We start from the raw sequence: 22,696 nt of genomic DNA, 5'->3' as shown, positions 1-22,696 counted from the left end.
ATCACATCATATCCTTTTATCTCCAAACTAGCAGCTTCTCGTCGGTCATGTCCGTCTTTTGAATTCAGATTATCCCCTGCATTAGCCAGGATATAGAATATGAAAAGGCCAAAGCCTCGTATAATGTTGACGGGTCCTGGCACATATTCAGGCAGGATCAGACGGACACATGCACACACTGCTCTAATCTGCAGTGATCAAGATTCTGTATGCCCTAATTCTGCCTTCAACCAGCCTCTCTGTCACACACACAACCCAATATTCGCTCTCACGCACACATTCAATACCCACTCTAGCCCTCGCTCTCTCTCTATCATCGTAGACTACAAGGACACTAATATACATACACACTTGCACGTGCAGTTAAATGACAAATCATCTTCTGAATTTCTAAGACAGGCTGTGACAGGCATGCGCGCTCACACACACACACACACACAAACACACACACACACACAAACACACTCAGTGTACAGTACATCTTGGCTATGTGCTTTAATCTGGGGCCAGATGGTGCCCACTGAGCAGTACTGAGAGGGAGAGTGAGGGAGCCAGGCCATATTAAAAGCCTCCCTGCAGAGGCAGACAGGTCTGGGCTACCCTACTAGACTCCATCCACTCCGACTGTCCAGGTCAACTCAACTAGGCTCTGTCCTGGTCCTGCCCAACTCAGTCTGTTTGACCATCCCAGCTCAGGCCAGCCTTACCCTGCCCATCTCTGCTAGGCCTGGTTCTAAGCAGCTCAAGTCTGCCCAACCAAAGGCCACTGACACTGCCTTGCCCACGAACTGACACTACCCCATTCATGCATCTTAAGCCCAGCACTATTCTGCCAAGTCCACTCCAATCTGGGCCAGCTCAGTCTAGTCCAGTCCAGCCCTACCCTAATTGTGACCCAGTCCAACTCTTTACTAAGCCAACCAAGCCAAACCATGCCATGCTCAGATCTGTCCAGGCAGAGCAACTTAACCAGGTCAAGCCCACCCCACCCTACCCCTTCTTGAGACCCAACCCATCCCATATCATTCCAGCCCTGTGTGTCCAATTCCCCTGGATCGTACCACCTACCTCTGTAGCTGGTGTAGACGGTGGTCTGTGGGGAGGAAGTTGTGTTTGAGGTTGAGATGGGTGAGGTCCTGGCTGTAGAAGAGGTTGGGAGGCAGCTGCTCCAGACTGCAGCAGGACAGGTCCACAGAGTTGATCCTCTGGGACACCATCTGACCAACCGGGGGAGGGAAGAGAAAGGGGAAACCTGGTGTGAAACATAATTATCCCGACTCAGCTGGGATGTGTGTGTGACTGGGGGGGCGGAATGCGGATTTGTGGGAGGATTGTGTGTGTGTGACCTAGGGTGGTTATTAACAGGTCATCGATAGGTCAGGCGTCTTAAGATTAGAAAGGCAGGAAGTCAACTGTGAGTGAGACAGGACAAGACATAACAGGTAATCTCATGTTATCTACTGTATATCTACCGTATATCTAAATATAATATAATATATATCTACTGTATATCTCCCGTATATCTACTGTATATCTCCCGTATATCTACTGTATATCTACCGTATATCTACTGTATATCTCCCGTATATCTACTGTATATCTCCCATATATCTACTGTATATCTACTGTATATATACTGTATATCTACTGTATATCTCCCGTATATCTGCTGTATATCTCCCGTATATCTACTGTATATCTCCCGTATATCTACTGTATATCTACTGTATATCTACTGTATATCTACTGTATATCTACCATATATCTACTGTATATCTACCATATATCTACTGTATATCTACCGTATATCTACTGTATATCTCCCGTATATCTACTGTATATCTCCCATATATCTACTGTATATCTCCCGTATATCTACTGTATATCTCACGTATATCTACTGTATAACTCCCATATATCTCCTGTATATCTCCTGTATATCACCTGTATATCTACTGTATATCTACTGTATATCTACCATATATCTACTGTATATCACCCATATATCTACTGTATATCACCCATATATCTACTGTATATCTACTGTTTAACTCCCGTATATCTCCTGTATATCTCCTGTATATCTTCCGTATATCTACTGTATATATCCCGTATATCTACTGTATATCTACTGTATATCTACTGTATATCTACCATATATCTACTGTATATCTCCCGTATATCTACTGTATATCTACCGTATATCTACTGTATATCTCCCGTATATCTGCTGTATATCTCCCATATATCTACTGTATATCTCCCGTATATCTACTGTATATCTCCCATATATCTACTGTATATCTCCTGTATATCTACTGTATATCTACTGTATATCTCCCGTATATCTGCTGTATATCTCCCGTATATCTCCTGTATATCTCCCGTATATCTCCTGTATATCTCCTGTATATCTACTGTATATCTCCTGTATATCTACTGTATATCTACTGTATATCTCCCGTATATCTACTGTATATCTACTGTTTAACTCCCGTATATCTCCCGTATATCTACTGTATATCTACCGTATATCTACTGTATATCTCCCGTATATCTGCTGTATATCTCCCATATATCTACTGTATATCTCCCGTATATCTACTGTATATCTCCCATATATCTACTGTATATCTACTGTATATCTCCCGTATATCTACTGTATATCTACTGTATATCTCCCGTATATCTACTGTATAACTCCCGTATATCTCCTGTATATCTCCAATATATCTACTGTATATCTCCCATATATCTACTGTATATCTCCCATATATCTACTGTATATCTGCCGTATATCTCCCGTATATCTACTGTATATCTCCCATATATCTACTGTATATCTCCCTTATATGTGCCGTATATCTACCGTATATCTACTGTATTTCTGCCGTATATATACCGTATATCTACTGTATATCTGCCGTATATCTACTGTATATCTACTGTATATCTACTGTATATCTGCCGTATATCTACTGTATATCTACATTATATCTACTGTACATCTGCTGTATATCTACTGTATATCTACTGTATATCTACCGTATATCTGCCGTATATTTGCCGTATATCTGCCGTATATTTGCCGTATATCTGCCTTATATCTACTGTATATCTGCCGTATATCTACTGTATATCTGCCGTATATCTACTGTATATCTGCCGTATATCTACTGTATTTCTGCCGTATATCTACTGTATATCTACGGTATATCTACTGTATATCTCCCATATATCTACTGTATATCTCCCATATATCTACTGTATATCTCCCATATATCTACTGTATATCTGCCGTATATCTCCCATATATCTACTGTATATCTACTGTATATCTCCTGTATATCTACCGTATATCTACCGTATATCTGCCGTATATCTGCCGTATATCTACTGTATATCTACTGTATATCTACCTTATATCTACTGTATATCTGCCGTATATCTACTGTATATCTGCCGTATATCTACTGTTTTTCTGCCGTATATCTACTGTATATCTCCCATATATCTACTGTATATCTGCCGTATATCTACTGTATATCTCCCATATATCTACTGTATATCTCCCGTATATCTACTGTATATCTCCCATACATCTACTGTATATCTGCCGTATATCTCCCGTATATCTACTGTATTTCTCCCATATATCTACAGTATATCTACCGTATATCTGCCGTATATCTACTGTATATCTACTGTATATCTACCGTATATCTACTGTATATCTGCCATATATCTACTGTATATCTACTGTATATCCACTGTATATCTCCTGTATATCTGCCGTATATCTGCCGTATATCTAAAGGATATCTACCTTATATCTACTGTATATCTGCCGTATATCTACTGTATATCTGCCGTATATCTACTGTATTTCTGCCGTATATCTACTGTATATCTACTGTATTTCTGCCATATATCTACTGTATATCTCCCGTATATCTACTGTATTTCTGCCGTATATCTACAGTATATCTGCCGTATATCTACCGTATATCTGCCGTATATCTACTGTATATCTGCCTTATATCTACTGTATTTCTCCCGTATATCTACTGTATTTCTACTGTATATCTACTGTAAATTTCCAGTAAAACTACTGTATAGCTACGACATATCTACTGTATATTTACTGTAGATCTACTGTATATTTACTGTATATCTACTGTATATCTCCTGTATATCTCCCGTATATCTACTGTATATCTGCCGTATATCTACTGTATATCTGCCGTATATCTACCGTATATCTCCTGTATATCTCCCGTATATTTCCTGTATATCTACTGTACTTCTCCCGTATATTTCCTGTATATCTACTGTATATTTACTGTATATCTCCAGTATATCTACTGTATAGCTACGATATATCTACTGTGTATTTACTGTATAGCTTCTGTATAGCCCCCATATATCTCCTGTATATCTCCCATATATCTACTGTATATCTCCCATATATCTACTGTATATCTCCCGTATATTTCCTGTATATCTACTGTATTTCTCCTGTATATTTCCTGTACATCTACTGTATTTCTCCCGTATATCTACTGTATAGCTACAATATATCCACTGTATATTTACTGTTTATCTACTGTATTTCTCCCGTATATCTACTGTATATTTGCTGTATATCTACTGTATATCTCCAGTATATCTACTGTTTAGTTCAAAAAATGCAGAACCAAGAACAGATACAGCCGTTGGTTCACTCCAGACCTGACTGCCCTCGACCAGCACAAAAACATCCTGTGGCGGACTGCAATAGCATCGAATAGTCCCCGCGATATGCAACTGTTCAGGGAAGTCAGGAACCAATACACGCAGTCAGTCAGGAAAGCTAAGGCCAGCTTCTTCAGGCAGAAGTTTGCATTCTGTAGCTCCAACTCCAAAAAGTTCTGGGACACTGTGAAGTCCATGGAGAACAAGAGCACCTCCTCCCAGCTGCCCACTGCACTGAGGCTAGGTAACACGGTCACCACTGATAAATCCATGATTATCGAAAACTTCAACAAGCATTTCTCAACGGCTGGCCATGCCTTCCGCCTGGCTACTCCAACCTCAGCCAACAGCTCCGCCCCCACCGCAGCTTCTCGCCCAAGCCCTTCCAGGTTCTCCTTTACCCAAATCCAGATATCAGATGTTCTGAAAGAGCTGCAAAACCTGGACCCGTACAAATCAGCTGGGCTTGACAATCTGGACCCTCTATTTCTGAAACTATCCGCCGCCATTGTCGCAACCCCTATTACCAGCCTGTTCAACCTCTCTTTCATATTGTCTGAGATCCCCAAGGATTGGAAAGCTGCCGCAGTCATCCCCCTCTTCAAAGGGGGAGACACCCTGGACCCAAACTGTTACAGACCTATATCCATCCTGCCCTGCCTATCTAAGGTCTTCGAAAGCCAAGTCAACAAACAAATCTCGAATCACACCGTACCTTCTCCGCTGTGCAATCTGGTTTCCGAGCCGGTCACGGGTGCACCTCAGCCACACTCAAGGTACTAAACGATATCATAACCGCCATCGATAAAAGACAGTACTGTGCAGCCGTCTTCATCGACCTTGCCAAGGCTTTCGACTCTGTCAATCACCATATTCTTATCGGCAGACTCAGTAGCCTCGGTTTTTCGGATGACTGCCTTGCCTGGTTCACCAATTACTTTGCAGACAGAGTTCAGTGTGTCAAATCGGAGGGCATGCTGTCCGGTCCTCTGGCAGTCTCTATGGGGGTGCCACAGGGTTCAATTCTCGGGCCGACTCTTTTCTCTGTATATATCAATGATGTTGCTCTTGCTGCGGGCGATTCCCTGATCTACCTCTACGCAGACGACACCATTCTATATACTTCCGGCCCGTCCTTGGACACTGTGCTATCTAACCTCCAAACGAGCTTCAATGCCATACAACACTCCTTCCGTGGCCTCCAACTCCTCTTAAACGCTCGTACAACCAAATGCATGCTTTTCAACCGATCGCTGCCTGCACCCGCATGCCCGACGAGCATCACCACCCTGGATGGTTCAGACCTTGAATATGTGGACACCTATAAGTACCTAGGTGTCTGGCTAGACTGTAAACTCTCCTTCCAGACTCATATCAAACATCTCCAATCGAAAATCAAATCAAGAGTCGGCTTTCTATTCCGCAACAAAGCCTCCTTCACTCACGCCGCCAAACTTATCCTAGTAAAACTGACTATCCTACCGATCCTCGACTTCGGCGATGTCATCTACAAAATTGCCTCAAACACTCTACTCAGCAAACTGGATGCAGTTTATCACAGTGCCATCCGTTTTGTCACTAAAGCACCTTATACCACCCACCACTGCGACTTGTATGCTCTAGTCGGCTGGCCCTCGCTACATATTCGTCGCCAGACCCACTGGCTCCAGGTCATCTACAAGTCCATGCTAGGTAAAGCTCCGCCTTATCTCAGTTCACTGGTCACGATGGCAACACCCATCCGTAGCATGCGCTCCAGCAGGTGTATCTCACTGATCATCCCTAAAGCCAACACCTCATTTGGCCGCCTTTCGTTCCAGTACTCTGCTGCTTGTGACTGGAACGAATTGCAAAAATCCCTGAAGTTGGAGACTTTTATCTCCCTCACCAACTTCAAACATGTGCTATCTGAGCAGCTAACCGATCGCTGCAGCTGTACATAGTCTATTGGTAAATAGCCCACCCATTTTCACCTACCTCATCCCCACACTGTTTTTATTTATTTACTTTTCTGCTCTTTTGCACACCAGTATCTCTACCTGTACATGACCATCTGATCATTTATCACTCCAGTGCTAATCTGCAAAATTGTAATTATTCGCCTACCTCCTCATGCCTTTTGCACACAATGTATATAGACTCCCCTTTTTTTCTACTGTGTTATTGACTTGTTAATTGTTTACTCCATGTGTAACTCTGTGTTGTCTGTTCACACTGCTATGCTTTATCTTGGCCAGGTCGCAGTTGCAAATGAGAACTTGTTCTCAACTAGCCTACCTGGTTAAATAAAGGTGAAATAAAATAAAAAATATCTACTGGATATTTACTGTTATCTGTCATAGCATGACTGAACACTTAGTCCAGTTCCACTATACTCTCCTTACCACTATACTCTCCTTACTACTATATTCTCCTTACTATACTCTACTTACTACTATACTCTCCTTACTACTATACTATCAATTGTATACTCTACATATTACTAGAATTCTCCTTACTATACTCTCCTTACTACTATACTCTCCTTACTACTATACTATCCTTACTACTATACTATCATTTCTATACTCTCCTTACTACTATACTCTCCTTACTACTGTACTCTCCTTACTACTATACTCTCCTTACTACTATACTCTCCTTACTACTATACTATCATTTCTATACTCTCCTTATTACTATATTCTCCTTACTATACTCTCCTTACTACTATACTCTACTTACTACTATACTCTCCTTACTACTATACAATCATTTCTATACTCTCCTTACTACTATACTATCCTTACTACTGTACTCTCCTTACTACTATACTCTCCTTACTACCATACTACCATTTCTATACTCTCCTTATTACTATATTCTCCTTACTACTATACTCTACTTACTACTATACTCTCCTTACTACTATACTATAATTTCTATAATCTCCTTACTACTATACTCCCCTTACTACTATACTCTACTCTAATACTACTATACTCTACTTACGACTATACTCTACTTACTACTATACTCTACTTACTACTATACTCTCCTTACTACTATACTATCATTTCTATACTCTCCTTATTACTATATTCTCCTTACTATACTCTCCTTACTACTATACTCTACTTATTACTATACTCTCCTTACTACTATACTATCATTTCTATACTCTCATTATTACTATATTCTCCTTACTATACTCTCCTTACTACTATACTCTACTTAATACTATACTCTTCTTACTACTATACTATCATTTCTATACTCTCCTTACCACTATACTCTCCTTATTACTATATTCTCCTTACTATAATATACTTACTGCTATACTCTCCTTACTACTATACTATCATGTCTATACTCTCCTTATTACTATACTCTCCTTACTACTGTACTCTCCTTACTACTGTACTCTCCTTACTACTATACTCTCCTTACCACTGTACTCTCCTTACCACTATACTCTCCTTACCACTATACTCTCCTTACTACTGTAATCTCCTTATTACTATACTCTACTGTACTCTCCATTTACACTATACTCTCCTTACGACTGTACTCTGCTTACTACTATACTCTCCTTACTACTATACTCTCCTTACTACTATACTCTCCTTACTACTATACTCTACTTACTACTATACTCTACTTACTACTATACTCTCCTTATTACTATACTCTCCTTACTACTATACTCTCCTTACTACTATACTCTCCTTACCACTATACTCTCCTTACTGTGCTCTCCTTACTGTGCTCTCCAGTTCCACTATACTCTCCTTACTGTGCTCTCCAGTTCCACTATACACTCTTTACCACTATACTCTCCTTACTATACTCTCCTTACTATGCTCTCCAGTTCCACTATACTCTCCTTACTATACTCTCCTTACTGTGCTCTCCAGTTCCAATATACTCTCCTTACTGTGCTCTCCAATTCCACTATACTCTCCTTACTATACTATCCTTACTGTGCTCTCCAGTTCCACTATACTCTCCTTACTATACTCTCCTTACTGTGCTCTCCAGTTCCACTATACTCCCCTTACTGTGCTCTCCAATTCCACTATACTCTCCTTACTACTATACTCTCCTTACTACTATACTCTACTTACTACTATACTCTACTTACTACTATACTCTCCTTATTACTATACTCTCCTTACTACTATACTCTCCTTACTACTATACTCTCCTTACCACTATACTCTCCTTACTGTGCTCTCCTTACTGTGCTCTCCAGTTCCACTATACTCTCCTTACTGTGCTCTCCAGTTCCACTATACTCTCTTTACCACTATACTCTCCTTACTATACTCTCCTTACTATGCTCTCCAGTTCCACTATACTCTCCTTACTATACTCTCCTTACTGTGCTCTCCAGTTCCACTATACTCTCCTTACTGTGCTCTCCAATTCCACTATACTCTCCTTACTATACTATCCTTACTGTGCTCTCCAGTTCCACTATACTTTCCTTACTATACTCTCCTTACTGTGCTCTCCAGTTCCACTATACTCCCCTTACTGTGCTCTCCAATTCCACTATACTCTCCTTACTATACTCTCCTTACTGTGCTCTCCAGTTCCACTATACTCTCCTTACTATACTCTCCTTACTGTGCTCTTCAGTTCCACTATACTCTCCTTACTGTGCTCTCCAATTCCACTATACTCTCCTTACTATACTCTCCTTACTGTGCTCTCCAGTTCCACTATACTCTCCTTATTATACCCTCTACTAAAGTGTTTCCCAACTCTAGTCCTCAAGTACCCCCAACAGCACACCTTGTAGCCCCGGACAAACACACCTGATTCAACTCATTGAGGGCTTGATGATTAGTCGACAAGTTGAATCAGGTGTGTCTGTCCGGGGATCCTCAATAAAAATGTGTGGTGATGGGGACAACCGAGCACTGGAGATGGGAAACACTGCTCTACTTTACTCTCCTCACTGCTATATTCTCCTTATTATACTCTCTACTATACTCTCCAGTTCCACTATAATCTCCTTTACAATACTTCCCTTACTGAACACAGTTAACTAGCTACTCTCCAGTCCTTGACTACTGCTCATGCCACTCCTCCTCACAGTCCTACAGTAGGTTCTATTCTGAGTGTTCCCCTGGGCTTCCATGACACGCTCGTCCCTGATAATATTTATAAAATTGGTTTCCTGGCTTTGGCCTACTTCAGTTAGGATGAGAGAGGAGAGTGAGTGAGTGAGTGAGTGAGTGAGTGAGCGTTTGTGTGAGTGAGTGAGTGAGAGCTACTGTTTCACCCCAAACTGTACTCCACTGCACACACACACACACTGATGTACCTTGGCTGCGTGTCGGTGCCAGCGCAGGTGTTCTGTGAAGCTGTCAAAGCTGACGTAGTAGGTCTGGCTCTGGGGCCCTGCTGAGCTGAACGCCAGGCAGTGGCTATGCTTCTTCACCTCCTCCACCTACACACACACACACACACACACACACACACACGTTAGGCCAAGAGACTGCATTAACAAACACACATCTTCCGTTCACACCTCCAGGGTAAGTCACACATTCAAGATAACCATTGTCGGAAAACAAATCGCCAGTTAAACACGACAACAACAACACACACGCCTTCGGAGTCAGACAAGCAAGATAAACAAACCTGTAGGGCTATTGACTGAAAAAGTTTGATTGTATACAGGAAAAAAACATAAACCATCCAGAGACTTTTTCAGTACACAACACAGTCCCTGTGTTCCATGTTACAGGCCATGGTCCATGTAGTGACGTCATCAGCACGAGCTGAACATGTTCAGATGTTCATATTAAAAGAGCCTCAGGCTGCAATTTCCGGTCATACAGTTGTGACCGCACGCTGTGGAGATGTATGGGAATCTAGAGATCTAGAGGTCGTGTCTCTACATGACATGATATTAGAGCTGTGGTTGTGGTGGGATATGGGGAGTCACAGTCCTTTATATGCCTAGATATAGTAGGTGGCAGGCTGATAGAAAGACCCTTTGAGGAGGGCCCTTAGGGCTTATTCAACGGGCCTGTCTGCCCTTCCCTGCTGCAGATACACAGCCATAAAGCCATAAAGGGATAACAGTCATTAACCAAAGGCTCTCTCCCTAACTCCCTGTTTGGAATGTGAAATCCCAAGCCAGAAAATGTATTCGTGAGGATCCAGCCTAAACTAGGCAGAACCATGATAAGACTTTTAAATTGGAGGACAAAGTGAATAAAGGCCAACAATCCATTTAGGGTATAGAGTACTTGATGTGGAGAATGCAGATATAAAATAAGGATGTTGGAAGATTAAACACGGATTTGCAACAATGACTTATTGGCCCTTCACCAGGACTCTGTCACAGAGTTGATTAAAGACTGTTGATTTGATTCCAGCTCTATGATTACACACTGATTAGACAGAGTCAAGAATGAAGACAAATGGAAATGGAAAGCTGGTGATGTACGAGTAGAGTAAGGTTTGTGGATGCCACATTGGTGTCATAGAATTAGAATGAACTTTGTGATTTTTCTTCCTGGCGTGGGTACTCTCAATATGGCTGCCGGCCAAGCCGTCACAGAACATTGTCCGTAGTGTCAGTAACAGCAGTCCTGTGTCTTACTGTACCTTTCCTCCGATGAGGGGCAGGATGTGCATCTTGCCCGTGTGACTGTCTTTGACAGAGGAGACAATGAGGCAGGTGCCACAAAGGATCACCTGGCGTCTGGTCCAGCGGTTGACTGGCAGCTGGAGTTTCCCTTTGCGGACATTATACGTCCCCGACAGTTGCACGCGTTCCGAGCTCTCGATGCTGTGGGGCTTTCCTGGAACACACACAAGGAGAGGGAGAGAGAGTTAGCATCCAGCTAATAACACAATGGGAGGGGGATACAGTTAACATCGTTAGAATCCAGCTAACTCAACACAGAGAGGAGAGGGAGCGAGAGTTAGCATAGTTAGCATTCAGCTAACTCAACACAGAGAGGAGAGGGAGCGAGACATAGCATAGTTAGCATTCAGCTAACTTAACACAGAGGAGAGGGAGCAAGAGTTAGCATAGTTAGCATTCAGCTAACTTAACACACAGAAGAGAGGGAGCGAGAGTTAGAGAGCTAGCATAGTTAGCATTCAGCTAACTCAACACACAGAGGAGAGGGAGTAAGACATAGCATAGTTAGCATTCAGCTAACTTAACACAGAGGAGAGGGAGCGAGAGTTAGCATAGTTAGCATTCAGCTAACTCAACACACAGAGGAGAGGGAGTGAGAGTTAGCATAGTTAGCATTCAGCTAACTTAACACAGAAGAGAGGGAGCGAGAGTTAGCATAGTTAGCATTCAGCTAACTCAACACACAGAGAAGAGAGAGCGAGAATTAGCATTGTTAGCATTTAGCTAACTCAACACAGGGCCAGTAGCACACAGACCTGTATACTGGCCCTGCATCTATTAACCCAAAGCTAATCAAGTGACATAGTAATTATGTATGACTATAAAGTAAATAATAATGATAATTGCATTTATTTACATACTGTACATACAGTATATTATCAACCCTGAGAGATATGAATAGTTAAATAGCGTAGCAGCCTAGCGCTCAGCACCCAGTCAAATCAATGCTGTGTTAGCATAAGCGCTAAACAGTCACAGTCAGCACTGATGCCGCACTCTGTTAGCATACGCCGCTGAATAGCTTTTAAAATAGCATTAAACACAACAGTGATAGTCAGACAACAGATGATGATTTTTTTTTTTCACCTTTATTTAACCAGGCAAGTCAGTTAAGAACAAATTCTTATTTTCAATGACGGCCTGGGAACAGTGGGTTAACTGCCTGTTCAGGGGTAGAACGACAGATTTGTACCTTGTCAGCTCGGGGGTTTGAACTCGCAACCTTCCGGTTACTAGTCCAACGCTCTAACCACTAGGCTACCCTGCCAGGTGCTGTCCACTAATTCAACACTAATTTGTTATGGCATTCTTTGAGCTGTCTTTATTCCCTTCACCCATCGGTTCTTCTCCTCTGTGATGTGTTCCCTAGTTCTCTCCGCTACCCTGCCAAATGGCTTGTTTATCAAGTTGCTCTGTCAAGTCTTCTCTGTCCATCTGTCTTCTCTGTCTCTCCACCTGCTCTCCGTCTTGCAAACTGGCCTGCCAACTCTCTCAACCTCTCTCACATTCTTCTCCACTTGCATGTGCCTCTCTGTTCTCCTCCTACCTATCTATCTATGAACAGAATCTCTGCCTACCTGTACACTTGTTTGTCTTTTATTATTCATGTCTCCGCCATGTGTGCTAGGCCAAGGCGCTACGCCAAAGCATCTGATGTAGAACAGATGTGGAATGGACACAACCCCAGGCCATAGAAAATGACTCACATGTTACTGTAAACGACAGTAAATCACTCCTGCCCTCTACATCTCTCCCATCCAATCCACACTGGGTTTATGAGGGAGAAGGAGCTGCTGCCGGTAGTATAGAAGGGTAGGGTAAGTACACACGCGGACAGGAAACAATCCCAGGTCAGAGAGATACAGGTAACTTCCAAAATAATGGAAACACTTGAGTAAATGAGGGATCATTTAAACATTTTTTAAAATACAAAGTATATTGAAAGCAGGTGCTTCCACACAGTTGTGTGCAACTAACATCTCATCATGCTTAGGGTCATGTATAAAAATACCCAGTTGCTACTTTGGCTAGAAGAGATCTCAGCTAACCGTGAGTAAATTAAGCAATTGACATCCCATCATGCTTAGGGTCACGTATAAAAATACTGGGGTAGGCCATTATTTTGGCTACCATGGCTATGCTCTCATAGGAGAGGGTGTACGAGTGGTCACTGAATGGTTTGATGAGCAAGAAAACGCTGTAAACCATATGCCGTGGCCGTCTCAGTCACCAGATCTCAACCCAATTGAACACTTATGGGAGATTCTGGAGTGGCGCCCGAGACAGCGTTTTCCACCACCATCAACAAAACACCAAATTCTGTAATTTCTTGTGGAAGAATGGTGTCCATCGCTGCGATAGTTTCAGACACTTGTAGAATCTGTGCCAAGGTGCATTGAAGCTGTTCTGGCGACCCAACCCCGCATTAAGACACTTTATGTTGGCGTTGACCTTATTTCTTCCGTTATGTAACCCACTGTAAACCACTCCTCCATCTCTCCCAGCCACTCCAAACCAGACAGGGATAGAGAGAGAGAGCTGGTGGGGTAGTACTATGGGGTAAGTACTAAGTACCAGGACAAGCTCTTACAGCTTTGAATAATTCAACCCAGGCCTCTTACATGCTGGCTGTTAGACTAACACGAGAGAATGCTGAATGACACATGGCCCAGGGCTAACACTTTTTAGCATCGCTTTAAAACTCCCCCAACTGGAGAACACTACACACAAGTTACCTGCTCTATTGTAGGGAGCTTACAACCTCCTCAATGGGTTCGGATCTCTTGGCGTAATGGCTAAGGTGTAGGGTTGACAGTTGCAAGGTCCCAAGTTCAAGCCCAGGTCAGGACCGATGTACCCTCAAAAGATTATCGCCACTGAGCAAATTTCAGGTCTACTGAGTGCAAAGTTCAATGTAGGCCTACATTCCATGAGACTTTTGGGAAAAAAATGCATGGCTTGACATGAACCTGTTTAGCCACTTGTCCTTCAGATAAGGTGACTGAAAATGTTGTTGTGTTGTTTGACGTAAGAAACCACTTCCCATACCCTTATTACAGAGAATCAGACATTATGCCACACTCTGCCTATTGGCTACTTAGCTTAATCAAATCCTGTCTCAAAATACAACACTGCCCCTTTAAGACCAAAAAAATCCATTTACTTGATTCTCTTTTCAAAGATGTCTCGAAATGTACACGTTTTGTGCTCTTGTAGGAAGCAATCACTCTCTTATTGCTGAATACAAAGGACCTATAATTGGGCTAATAATTCACTAACTAGCAAAGGATATTAAAATGTTTACACGTGGCTACACGCAGCTTTCACTTTGATCTCAAAACAAGCTCATCTACTCACGACCGCTCATGCTGTAAACACAGTCCAGTTCAAAGTAAATGGCACAGATCCACATATGCCAATGGTCTATTTGCATATAGGCCTACTGCAGCTCTGATTGGATATGTCACACCGGTCTGTGTAAAGTACGGCTGAGTAGTGTGTGTCAATGCACTTGGCAGCAGCTAATGAGTATCCATAATAAATACAAATGCAATAGAATCCTATCTCGGTGCGTTCTGCCTACAACATAATCTCTTGCATAGTTTGTTTTGTTTCGGTATGTTGCATTGAAAGTGGCTATATTGCGTTGATTCAATCACAATTGCCCTAGTAAAGGGAAATGTTGATATTGTTAACAGGGAAAACTGTAGAACAGTGGTCACCAAAATGTTCTTAGTCAAAATCACATTGAGTCAAAATGCAAGCCGAGATCTACCGCTCAGAATTTTTATTTTACAATTTTTATTTTTACATGACTTTAAAAAAAAATAAGCCTATGCAACTTTAACCAATTAAAAACAGTACTGTCGCAATGAGGTTTTTGCAGTAAGCTATATTCCCAATACATAATCACCGCAAATTGGCTTTGCTTGAATTTACCTGCCAATGAATGCATTGTTGTTTGGAATATATATATATATATATATATTTTTAATGAGGAAGGCTATATGATCACACCGGTAATGATTGAGCATATATTTAAATAATGTGCTTTTTATTTATTGTTTACTGTGCTGATGATGCCTGCATCTGATGGTCAGTCTCAGCAGAGGGAGAGAGCAGCAGACTGAGGGTCCACCTCTCAACATCCCTCCGCTCTCCCTTTCGTCCACTGACACTGACCAAAAAGGGACAGTCCTCCAGCTGATGGCGAAACTCGAGTCGCACTGCATTATTTCTGCCTCATGCACAAACTCATGTTGTTACTCCTCTGACCAGAGAAAGTGAAATATCCCTTGATATTAAAAGACCCAAGCCGCTAATAATAACAACGCAAGCCTGTAGATACACTTTCCTACTCATTCATTACTGCTGCATTGCTTGTTGTAGCGCTGAGTGTAAATAGGAAGAACGCGCATTTAAGTGTTAAAAGTGTTGAATACAAAGTGTTGACAGTGCTGAGTGAGAACTTAAACATGAACTCGTCTCTTTGCTGTATTCGTTGACAGTCTCTCTCTCTCTCTCGTCATGATTTTTAAACGTTTAGAAATCTCACAGTATCAACTTTGCTGAGGCTTCCTTTAATGGCTGCTACGTTACTGCAGACACGGCCGTCTGAGACATCCGAATGGCCAGCGTTAGGCCTATATTGCACTTGATTTGCTCTCTGGGCCTACTGGAAGTCAGAGTTTGTATCTTTAGACACATGCTATGGTTAAAAATGGCAACAGTTGAGTCGGGTGCACCTACCGCCAACATCCTGAGACCAACACAGGCACAAGTCTTTATTGTTGTTGTTGTTTTTTTACAGAAATGTTTACCGATCGACTAGGAATGCTTGGAGATCGACCAGGCGTTTGCGATCGACCGGTTGGTGACCACTGCTCAAGAAAGTTAAGTGACGATCAATCCCCTGCTTTTCTCTGTGGGCTGATATTTCCTGCACGGACGTCTCGGGCTACTGCTCGGCACAGCTTAGAGGGAACATTGTTCAGGACTACATGTACACCCTCATTCCACACAATATGTACCTGGCGCTTTCAGTCTGGACCGAAAGCAACTGGAGCAGTGATTGTGCTCGTTTCTTTGTAGCTCAGGATACTGTGAAGTCGGCTTGATACTGTCAGAGACGAGGGTTGAAGAATAAATTCACTGAGGAAGTGCTCATGTTCTGAAGAACAGACTCCGAGCCCGGGGCAAAGGGCTACATTTTAATATGAGCTACTGTGATCAGCACTTTTCCCCGCTGTATCATCACAGTGCAGTGACCTTTGGCCTCATTTTCACGCCGAAATCAAATCAATAACCGACTTCGCAAATGGACTGGTCAAATACTGAGCATGTACAATGCGGCACCTTACCACATGGTCAGAAGTGAGATGCCGCCATAGAGCTCAGACCTCTACAGTACAACTCAGTTCATTTTCATAATTGAGTTTGCGAGTCGGATGAGAAATTGTTTGAACAGGCAAATTATTCACCAGCTTTTAGCCTCAATAAGTCACACTGGCAATATCAAAATATCTAGGGCTTTGTTGGAACACTTTCTCTCCCACACACACACACACACACGCACAGATGCACACACTCTGATTCAGTGACAGTGATAAACCTCCTCCATATGTGATTTGGGCTTTATTGTTCACATGGATGAGGATGGACCAAAGCAGGAACAAACGTTTTAAAAGGGGAACAATATGGAGTGGTGCAGTAGGAAGCCCTAACGATAACAGTGGGCCTAAAACAGCATCTGTCTGCCCGGGTGTTGATTTGTCCTGGTGGCTATAGTAACTTTCTCTCCCCACCCAGTCACATGGACACAGTGGATCTGCCTGTGTGTAGACCAGACCACTACACTGTCTAGGTTAGTTCAATTGAAGGGAAAGAGGGAGTGGGTGGGGCTCCCACTGTTTACATTGGATCTAGACAACCTCTTGACATCACAATGATAATATAGTGATGTAGTGGTCACTTTTAGTCTCATGCTGGAGTCAAACCCACAACCCCGGTGGGGCAAGAACCAGGCTCCAGCCAACCATCTGAGTCATCGGAACAAGGAATCTGTTGTCCCAGGCCAGGAGTCTTCAATTTAAAGGTTGAGGTTGGAAGCAATGCAGGGGATAAGGTTCGGGTCAAAAGGACACTATTGTCTTGGCTCGTTGTGTGTGTGTGTGTGTGTGTGTGTGTGCAGAATGAGGTGCTTTCTTTACCTTTGAGTGCTATGAAGAATGGGACCTTTTTTTGTAAATTTGATTGGTGGATTCAAATAAAGTATTAAAAAGATATATGTGTGTGAGTAGGGAGTGGCGTGTGTTTACTTTAGGGTGTTCACTACCTAGCGGTTTATCAAGATGTCTTCCTTCCCCAAGATCAGGAAAGGCCACGGTTTCCCCTCTCCCTGCCAACACACACCCACGCAGAGAGGAACTGACTGCGGTGGGGCGGACAGTGGTGCCATTTCCCCTACTGTGGATTCCATCTTTAACAGAGAGTAAGGCCCTCCCCCATGTGATAACCAGACCACTTGCAGAACCACCTCTCCTCCTCGCTACACACATGTAATCAGGCTGACCCCCCCTAATGAAACAAGACACTGCAACACACATACACTTCTACCACTGGGTCTGGACACGCCGTACCTCAGGGCTCTGACCAACATTACACACTTAGTCTGGGCTTGCCGTACCTCAGGGCTCTGACCAACATTACACACTTGGTCTGGGCTTGCCGTACCTCAGGGCTCTGACCAACATGACACACTGGGTCTGGGCTCGCCGTACCTCAGGGCTCTGACCAACATTACACATTGGGTCTGGGCTCGCCGTACCTCAGGGCTCTGACCAACATTACACACTGGGTGGGAATGAGATACATGCAATACATGCTATGGTGTTGTGGACTGGCACAGATGAGACTAATGTATGGGTCGTAGTGTAGAGGAGGGTTTGTGTTCTGGCTATAACTAGCTCCTGCTGCCTGGCCTTGGCTGCCGCTCACATTTTCTGCGTCCCAAATGGCACCCTCTTCCCTAGATAGTGCACTACCATTGACCAGAGCCATATGGGCCGTGGTCAAAAGTAGTGCACTATCGTGAGAATAGGGAGCCATTTGAGCCACAAGCCTGTCTCGTCTCCTGTATGAGATTGTTACGATCTGAGGTGTTGTATCAAGGCCCTCCTTGCTACTGAGGAGCTGTAAAGACACATCACTGTCAAATAGTGCTAAAAATAACACATTCTGTAGCGTGTCCTTCAGAGGCTTGTTATTATTATCAAATGATGCTTGATGGCTGTTGTTTTCCGCCGCTGACAGTGAAAAGGAGTAATGAGATATTGAAGAAAGAGGAAGTGAGTAAGCGCCAACACATATGGGGAAGAGAGAGAGGGAGGGAAAGAAAGAGAAGGAACGACAAAGAAAGAAATCAAGCTATTTCTGTGGCCTGTAAATTGCTGTCCTCCTGTAGGGGCACGCACACCATGTAGCACCGAACCTGCCTTAGTGTGAGAGAGAGTGTGTGTGTGTGTGTGTGTGTGTGTGTGTTGCCTGTCATCTCTTGATTTGACCTTCTGTCTTTCTCCGTATAAACCCAAAACCTTGCTTTTCCCAGCTGGCAAAAGTGGTTGCAATGACGTCTTTGCAGACAGATTTCAACAAATTGCAATGGTGTCATATTAAACAGATGTTGTAATAATGTCGTATCAGACCCCCTTTCTACCTGGATTCACTCCCCCCCCCCAATTCAATTAAACTCAAAGGACATCATCGTCATGGGAAACATATTGTACGTTTACACTGACAAAGCAAATGAAATAGACAATAAACATGGGAAGTAAACAATCAGAAATGAAGAGTAAAACATTTGAAAAGAATACAGACATTTCAAATGATATTATTGCCAAATGTACAGTGTTGTAACAATGTGCAAATAGTTGAAGTAAACCTGGGTATAACCGTTTGGAGTGCTGCAAGGCCCAAGGCAACAGGAATAGTCTCCTTTGGACAAGCTCGAAGGTAGGTGACACACACAAACAGACATGGGCGTGTAATGGCAGTGACGGTGAGGACCAGACGAGGTGACAGCTGCTCGGGACAATTAGTGCGCGGGCCAAGGCAGTGCTATTATCCCCTCCTCCCATCTGCCAGCCTGGCGCAACATGTTACAACCTTCAAGGCTATCTACCATACCGCACTGTCTGCCTTCAGGACTATGTATGGTACTGTGTGTGTGTGTTGTTTTATACTACATAGCTTTGTAAGTCTGTAAGCAACAGGGTCGTAGCGAGTTACCGCAGCCACAAAGTCCGAAGGCCCGCCTCCTCGGCCAATCAGATGAGGGAGTGTGTTGACACGTATGCCAGATTACGGTATATTTCCAGTTCAAGTTTGAGGACCATTTTATTTTATGTACCGATCCATAAATGATTTTGGTTATTTATTAGCTATAATAAAACCAACAGTTCAAAATGTAAATTGGTAATCAGATGTCTTAATCAAACTCAGCCGGGAAGCTTATCATGATGTTTGCTCTAATTGTTTTTTTAAAATTGCATGTAGACAAACAAATTGACATCTTGATTTTAGATTTATACAGTTTCAGGGAAATTAAAAATGTTGAATTAGGCTGCTTTAATATATAAACTACAACCCTGTTTTCCAATTGGAAACTTATTATAGTATTTTTTTTAAACGTATTTAAAATCGTACAATTGGAATTGGAGTGCCTGAGCAAACACAGCCTTAGACTTTGACCAACAGTAGGTTGATGATATACTTTAAAATATTTACCTTAAAACCAGAAAAGCAGATAGCGTGGGCGATTTTTATTATAGCCTTGCAGTCCTCCTTTTTGGTATTTTGTACCAAATCAAATCAAATGTTATTTATCATGCACCGAATACAACTGGTGTAGACTTGACAGTGAAATGCTTATGAACCTTTCCACATGATGCAGAGTTTAAAGATAAAATACACAAGAATGGAACTAAATACAGGGACCAGTACCAGATCCATGTGGAGCTACATACAGGGACCAGTACCAGATCCATGTGGAGCTACATACAGGGACCAGTACCAGATCCATGTGGAGCTACATACAGGGACCAGTACCAGATCAATGTGGAGCTAAATACAGGGACCAGTACCAGATCCATGTGGAGCTACATACAGGGACCAGTACCAGATCAATGTGGAGCTACATACAGGGACCAGTACCAGATCCATGTGGAGCTAAATACAGGGACCAGTACCAGATCAATGTGGAGCTAAATACAGGGACCAGTACCAGATCAATGTAGAGCTACATACAGGGACCAGTACCAGATCAATGTGGAGCTAAATACAGGGACCAGTACCAGATCAATGTGGAGCTAAATACAGGAACCAGTACCAGATCAATGTGGAGCTAAATACAGGGACCAGTACCAGATCAATGTGGAGCTACATACAGGGACCAGTACCAGATCAATGTGGAGCTACATACAGGGACCAGTACCAGATCCATGTGGAGCTAAATACAGGGACCAGTACCAGATCAATGTGGAGCTAAATACAGGGACCAGTACCAGATCAATGTAGAGCTACATACAGGGACCAGTACCAGATCAATGTGGAGCTAAATACAGGGACCAGTACCAGATCAATGTGGAGCTACATACAGGGACCAGTACCAGATCAATGTAGAGCTACATACAGGGACCAGTACCAGATCAATGTGGAGCTAAATACAGGGACCAGTACCAGATCAATGTGGAGCTACATACAGGGACCAGTACCAGATCAATGTGGAGCTACATACAGGGACCAGTACCAGATCAATGTGGAGCTACATACAGGGACCAGTACCAGATCAATGTGGAGCTACATACAGGGACCAGTACCAGATCAATGTAGAGCTACATACAGGGACCAGTACCAGATCAATGTGGAGCTAAATACAGGGACCAGTACCAGATCAATGTGGAGCTACATACAGGGACCAGTACCAGATCAATGTGGAGCTAAATACAGGGACCAGTACCAGATCAATGTGGAGCTAAATACAGGGACCAGTACCAGATCAATGTGGAGCTACATACAGGGACCAGTACCAGATCAATGTGGAGCTACATACAGGGACCAGTACCAAATCAATGTACATTTCGACCTCAAGTAACTTGTACCTCTGTACAAGTTACTTGGAGTCAATATGTACATGAATGCAGGGTAAAGTGACTCAGCAAATAATAATAATAAGTGTAAAATAAAGAACAGAGTAGCAGCAGCAAATTATGTGTAAAACTGTGTGTGAACATCTTATTCTGAAATCATGGGCATTAATGATGAATCACGCTTCACCATACATTTCGACATACATTCGTTGAGTGCCAGAGTGGTGTTGGCCTGTGGAAAAATGCAGAAAGCCATGATAATTATGGATGAGAACTCTCTTGGTAGATAAAAGGGTCTGCAGCTTACCATGAGTTATTTTGTGTAGACTTTATAAACACACACTCACAGGTATTAATGAGGTATTCGTTTTCACCAGTTTCCGTCTCTGTACAAAGACATGGTCTTCAAGCTATGGAAGATGGCAACACTTAACCGTTTCACGTGTGAATTCCAAATATCTCTAACTGTCGCTGTTTTATGTTTTATGCACGTGAGGTCAGAATGCATTCTGACATTGAAAATGTGATTGTTATGCAACAGGACAGCTAACCCGAGCTGCCTGCTAATGATCTAACCCGAGCTGCCTGCTATGTTTCAGTTTGTCAATTTCAAAGTATTTTCTAACAACAGTTTGAATTGAAGTGTGTTTTGCCTCCTCATTAATTCACATAGAAGTAGCCCATTTCTCTGTTGCAGACAATTTATGTTTGAGGATTTACTGAGCCAGACAAACTTCTCTCTTTGAGGAGAGCCAACGCACCCCCCCCCCAGTGTTTCACGCAGATCATGTATGCAGACATTTGCACAGTCTTGCAAACTTTTTCCCCCTGGCATATTTTCTGGCTATTGCTCGCATTGCCTTCATTGTTGTTTTCCTTACATATAATAACTTTGGACATGTGTGTGTTCCTATCAAAGTAAGTGTCTTATTGTCTGTATATCGTGTTGTCATTTCTACTGTAGCATACAGTATGTATGTGTGTATGGAGCATAATTTATTTACTGTTTTATTACATTTTCAACAACTGGTGACAAATAATCCATTCTGATTATTGCAGAGATTGTGATGGACACCTATGTGTGTAAAATACTTGTTTGAAGGTTGTACAGGTTATGATGAGCTAATGCTAAGCTATTTAAACAACTACGTGTGGCACCATGTTT

General features: G+C 42.6%; 1 protein-coding gene across 1 annotated transcript in view; it reads right to left on the bottom strand.

Moving 5' to 3' along the window:
• Nucleotides 1-22,696, bottom strand: part of LOC135558798 (PH domain leucine-rich repeat protein phosphatase 1-like) — a 95,290-nt gene that overhangs the window by 21,896 nt on the left and 50,698 nt on the right. The window contains exons 2-4 of the mRNA XM_064992933.1: nucleotides 11,344-11,540; nucleotides 10,049-10,174; nucleotides 1,069-1,217 (exon numbers count right to left, since the gene is read on the bottom strand). Coding sequence (XP_064849005.1) covers nucleotides 1,069-1,217; nucleotides 10,049-10,174; nucleotides 11,344-11,540 — 472 coding nt within the window. The remainder of the gene's footprint in view (nucleotides 1-1,068; nucleotides 1,218-10,048; nucleotides 10,175-11,343; nucleotides 11,541-22,696) is intronic.

The sequence above is a fragment of the Oncorhynchus masou genome, chromosome 17, assembly GCF_036934945.1.
Source record: "Oncorhynchus masou masou isolate Uvic2021 chromosome 17, UVic_Omas_1.1, whole genome shotgun sequence".
NCBI classification, from domain to species: Eukaryota; Metazoa; Chordata; class Actinopteri; order Salmoniformes; family Salmonidae; genus Oncorhynchus; species Oncorhynchus masou.
This window is presented reverse-complemented; position numbering and strand designations above follow the sequence as displayed.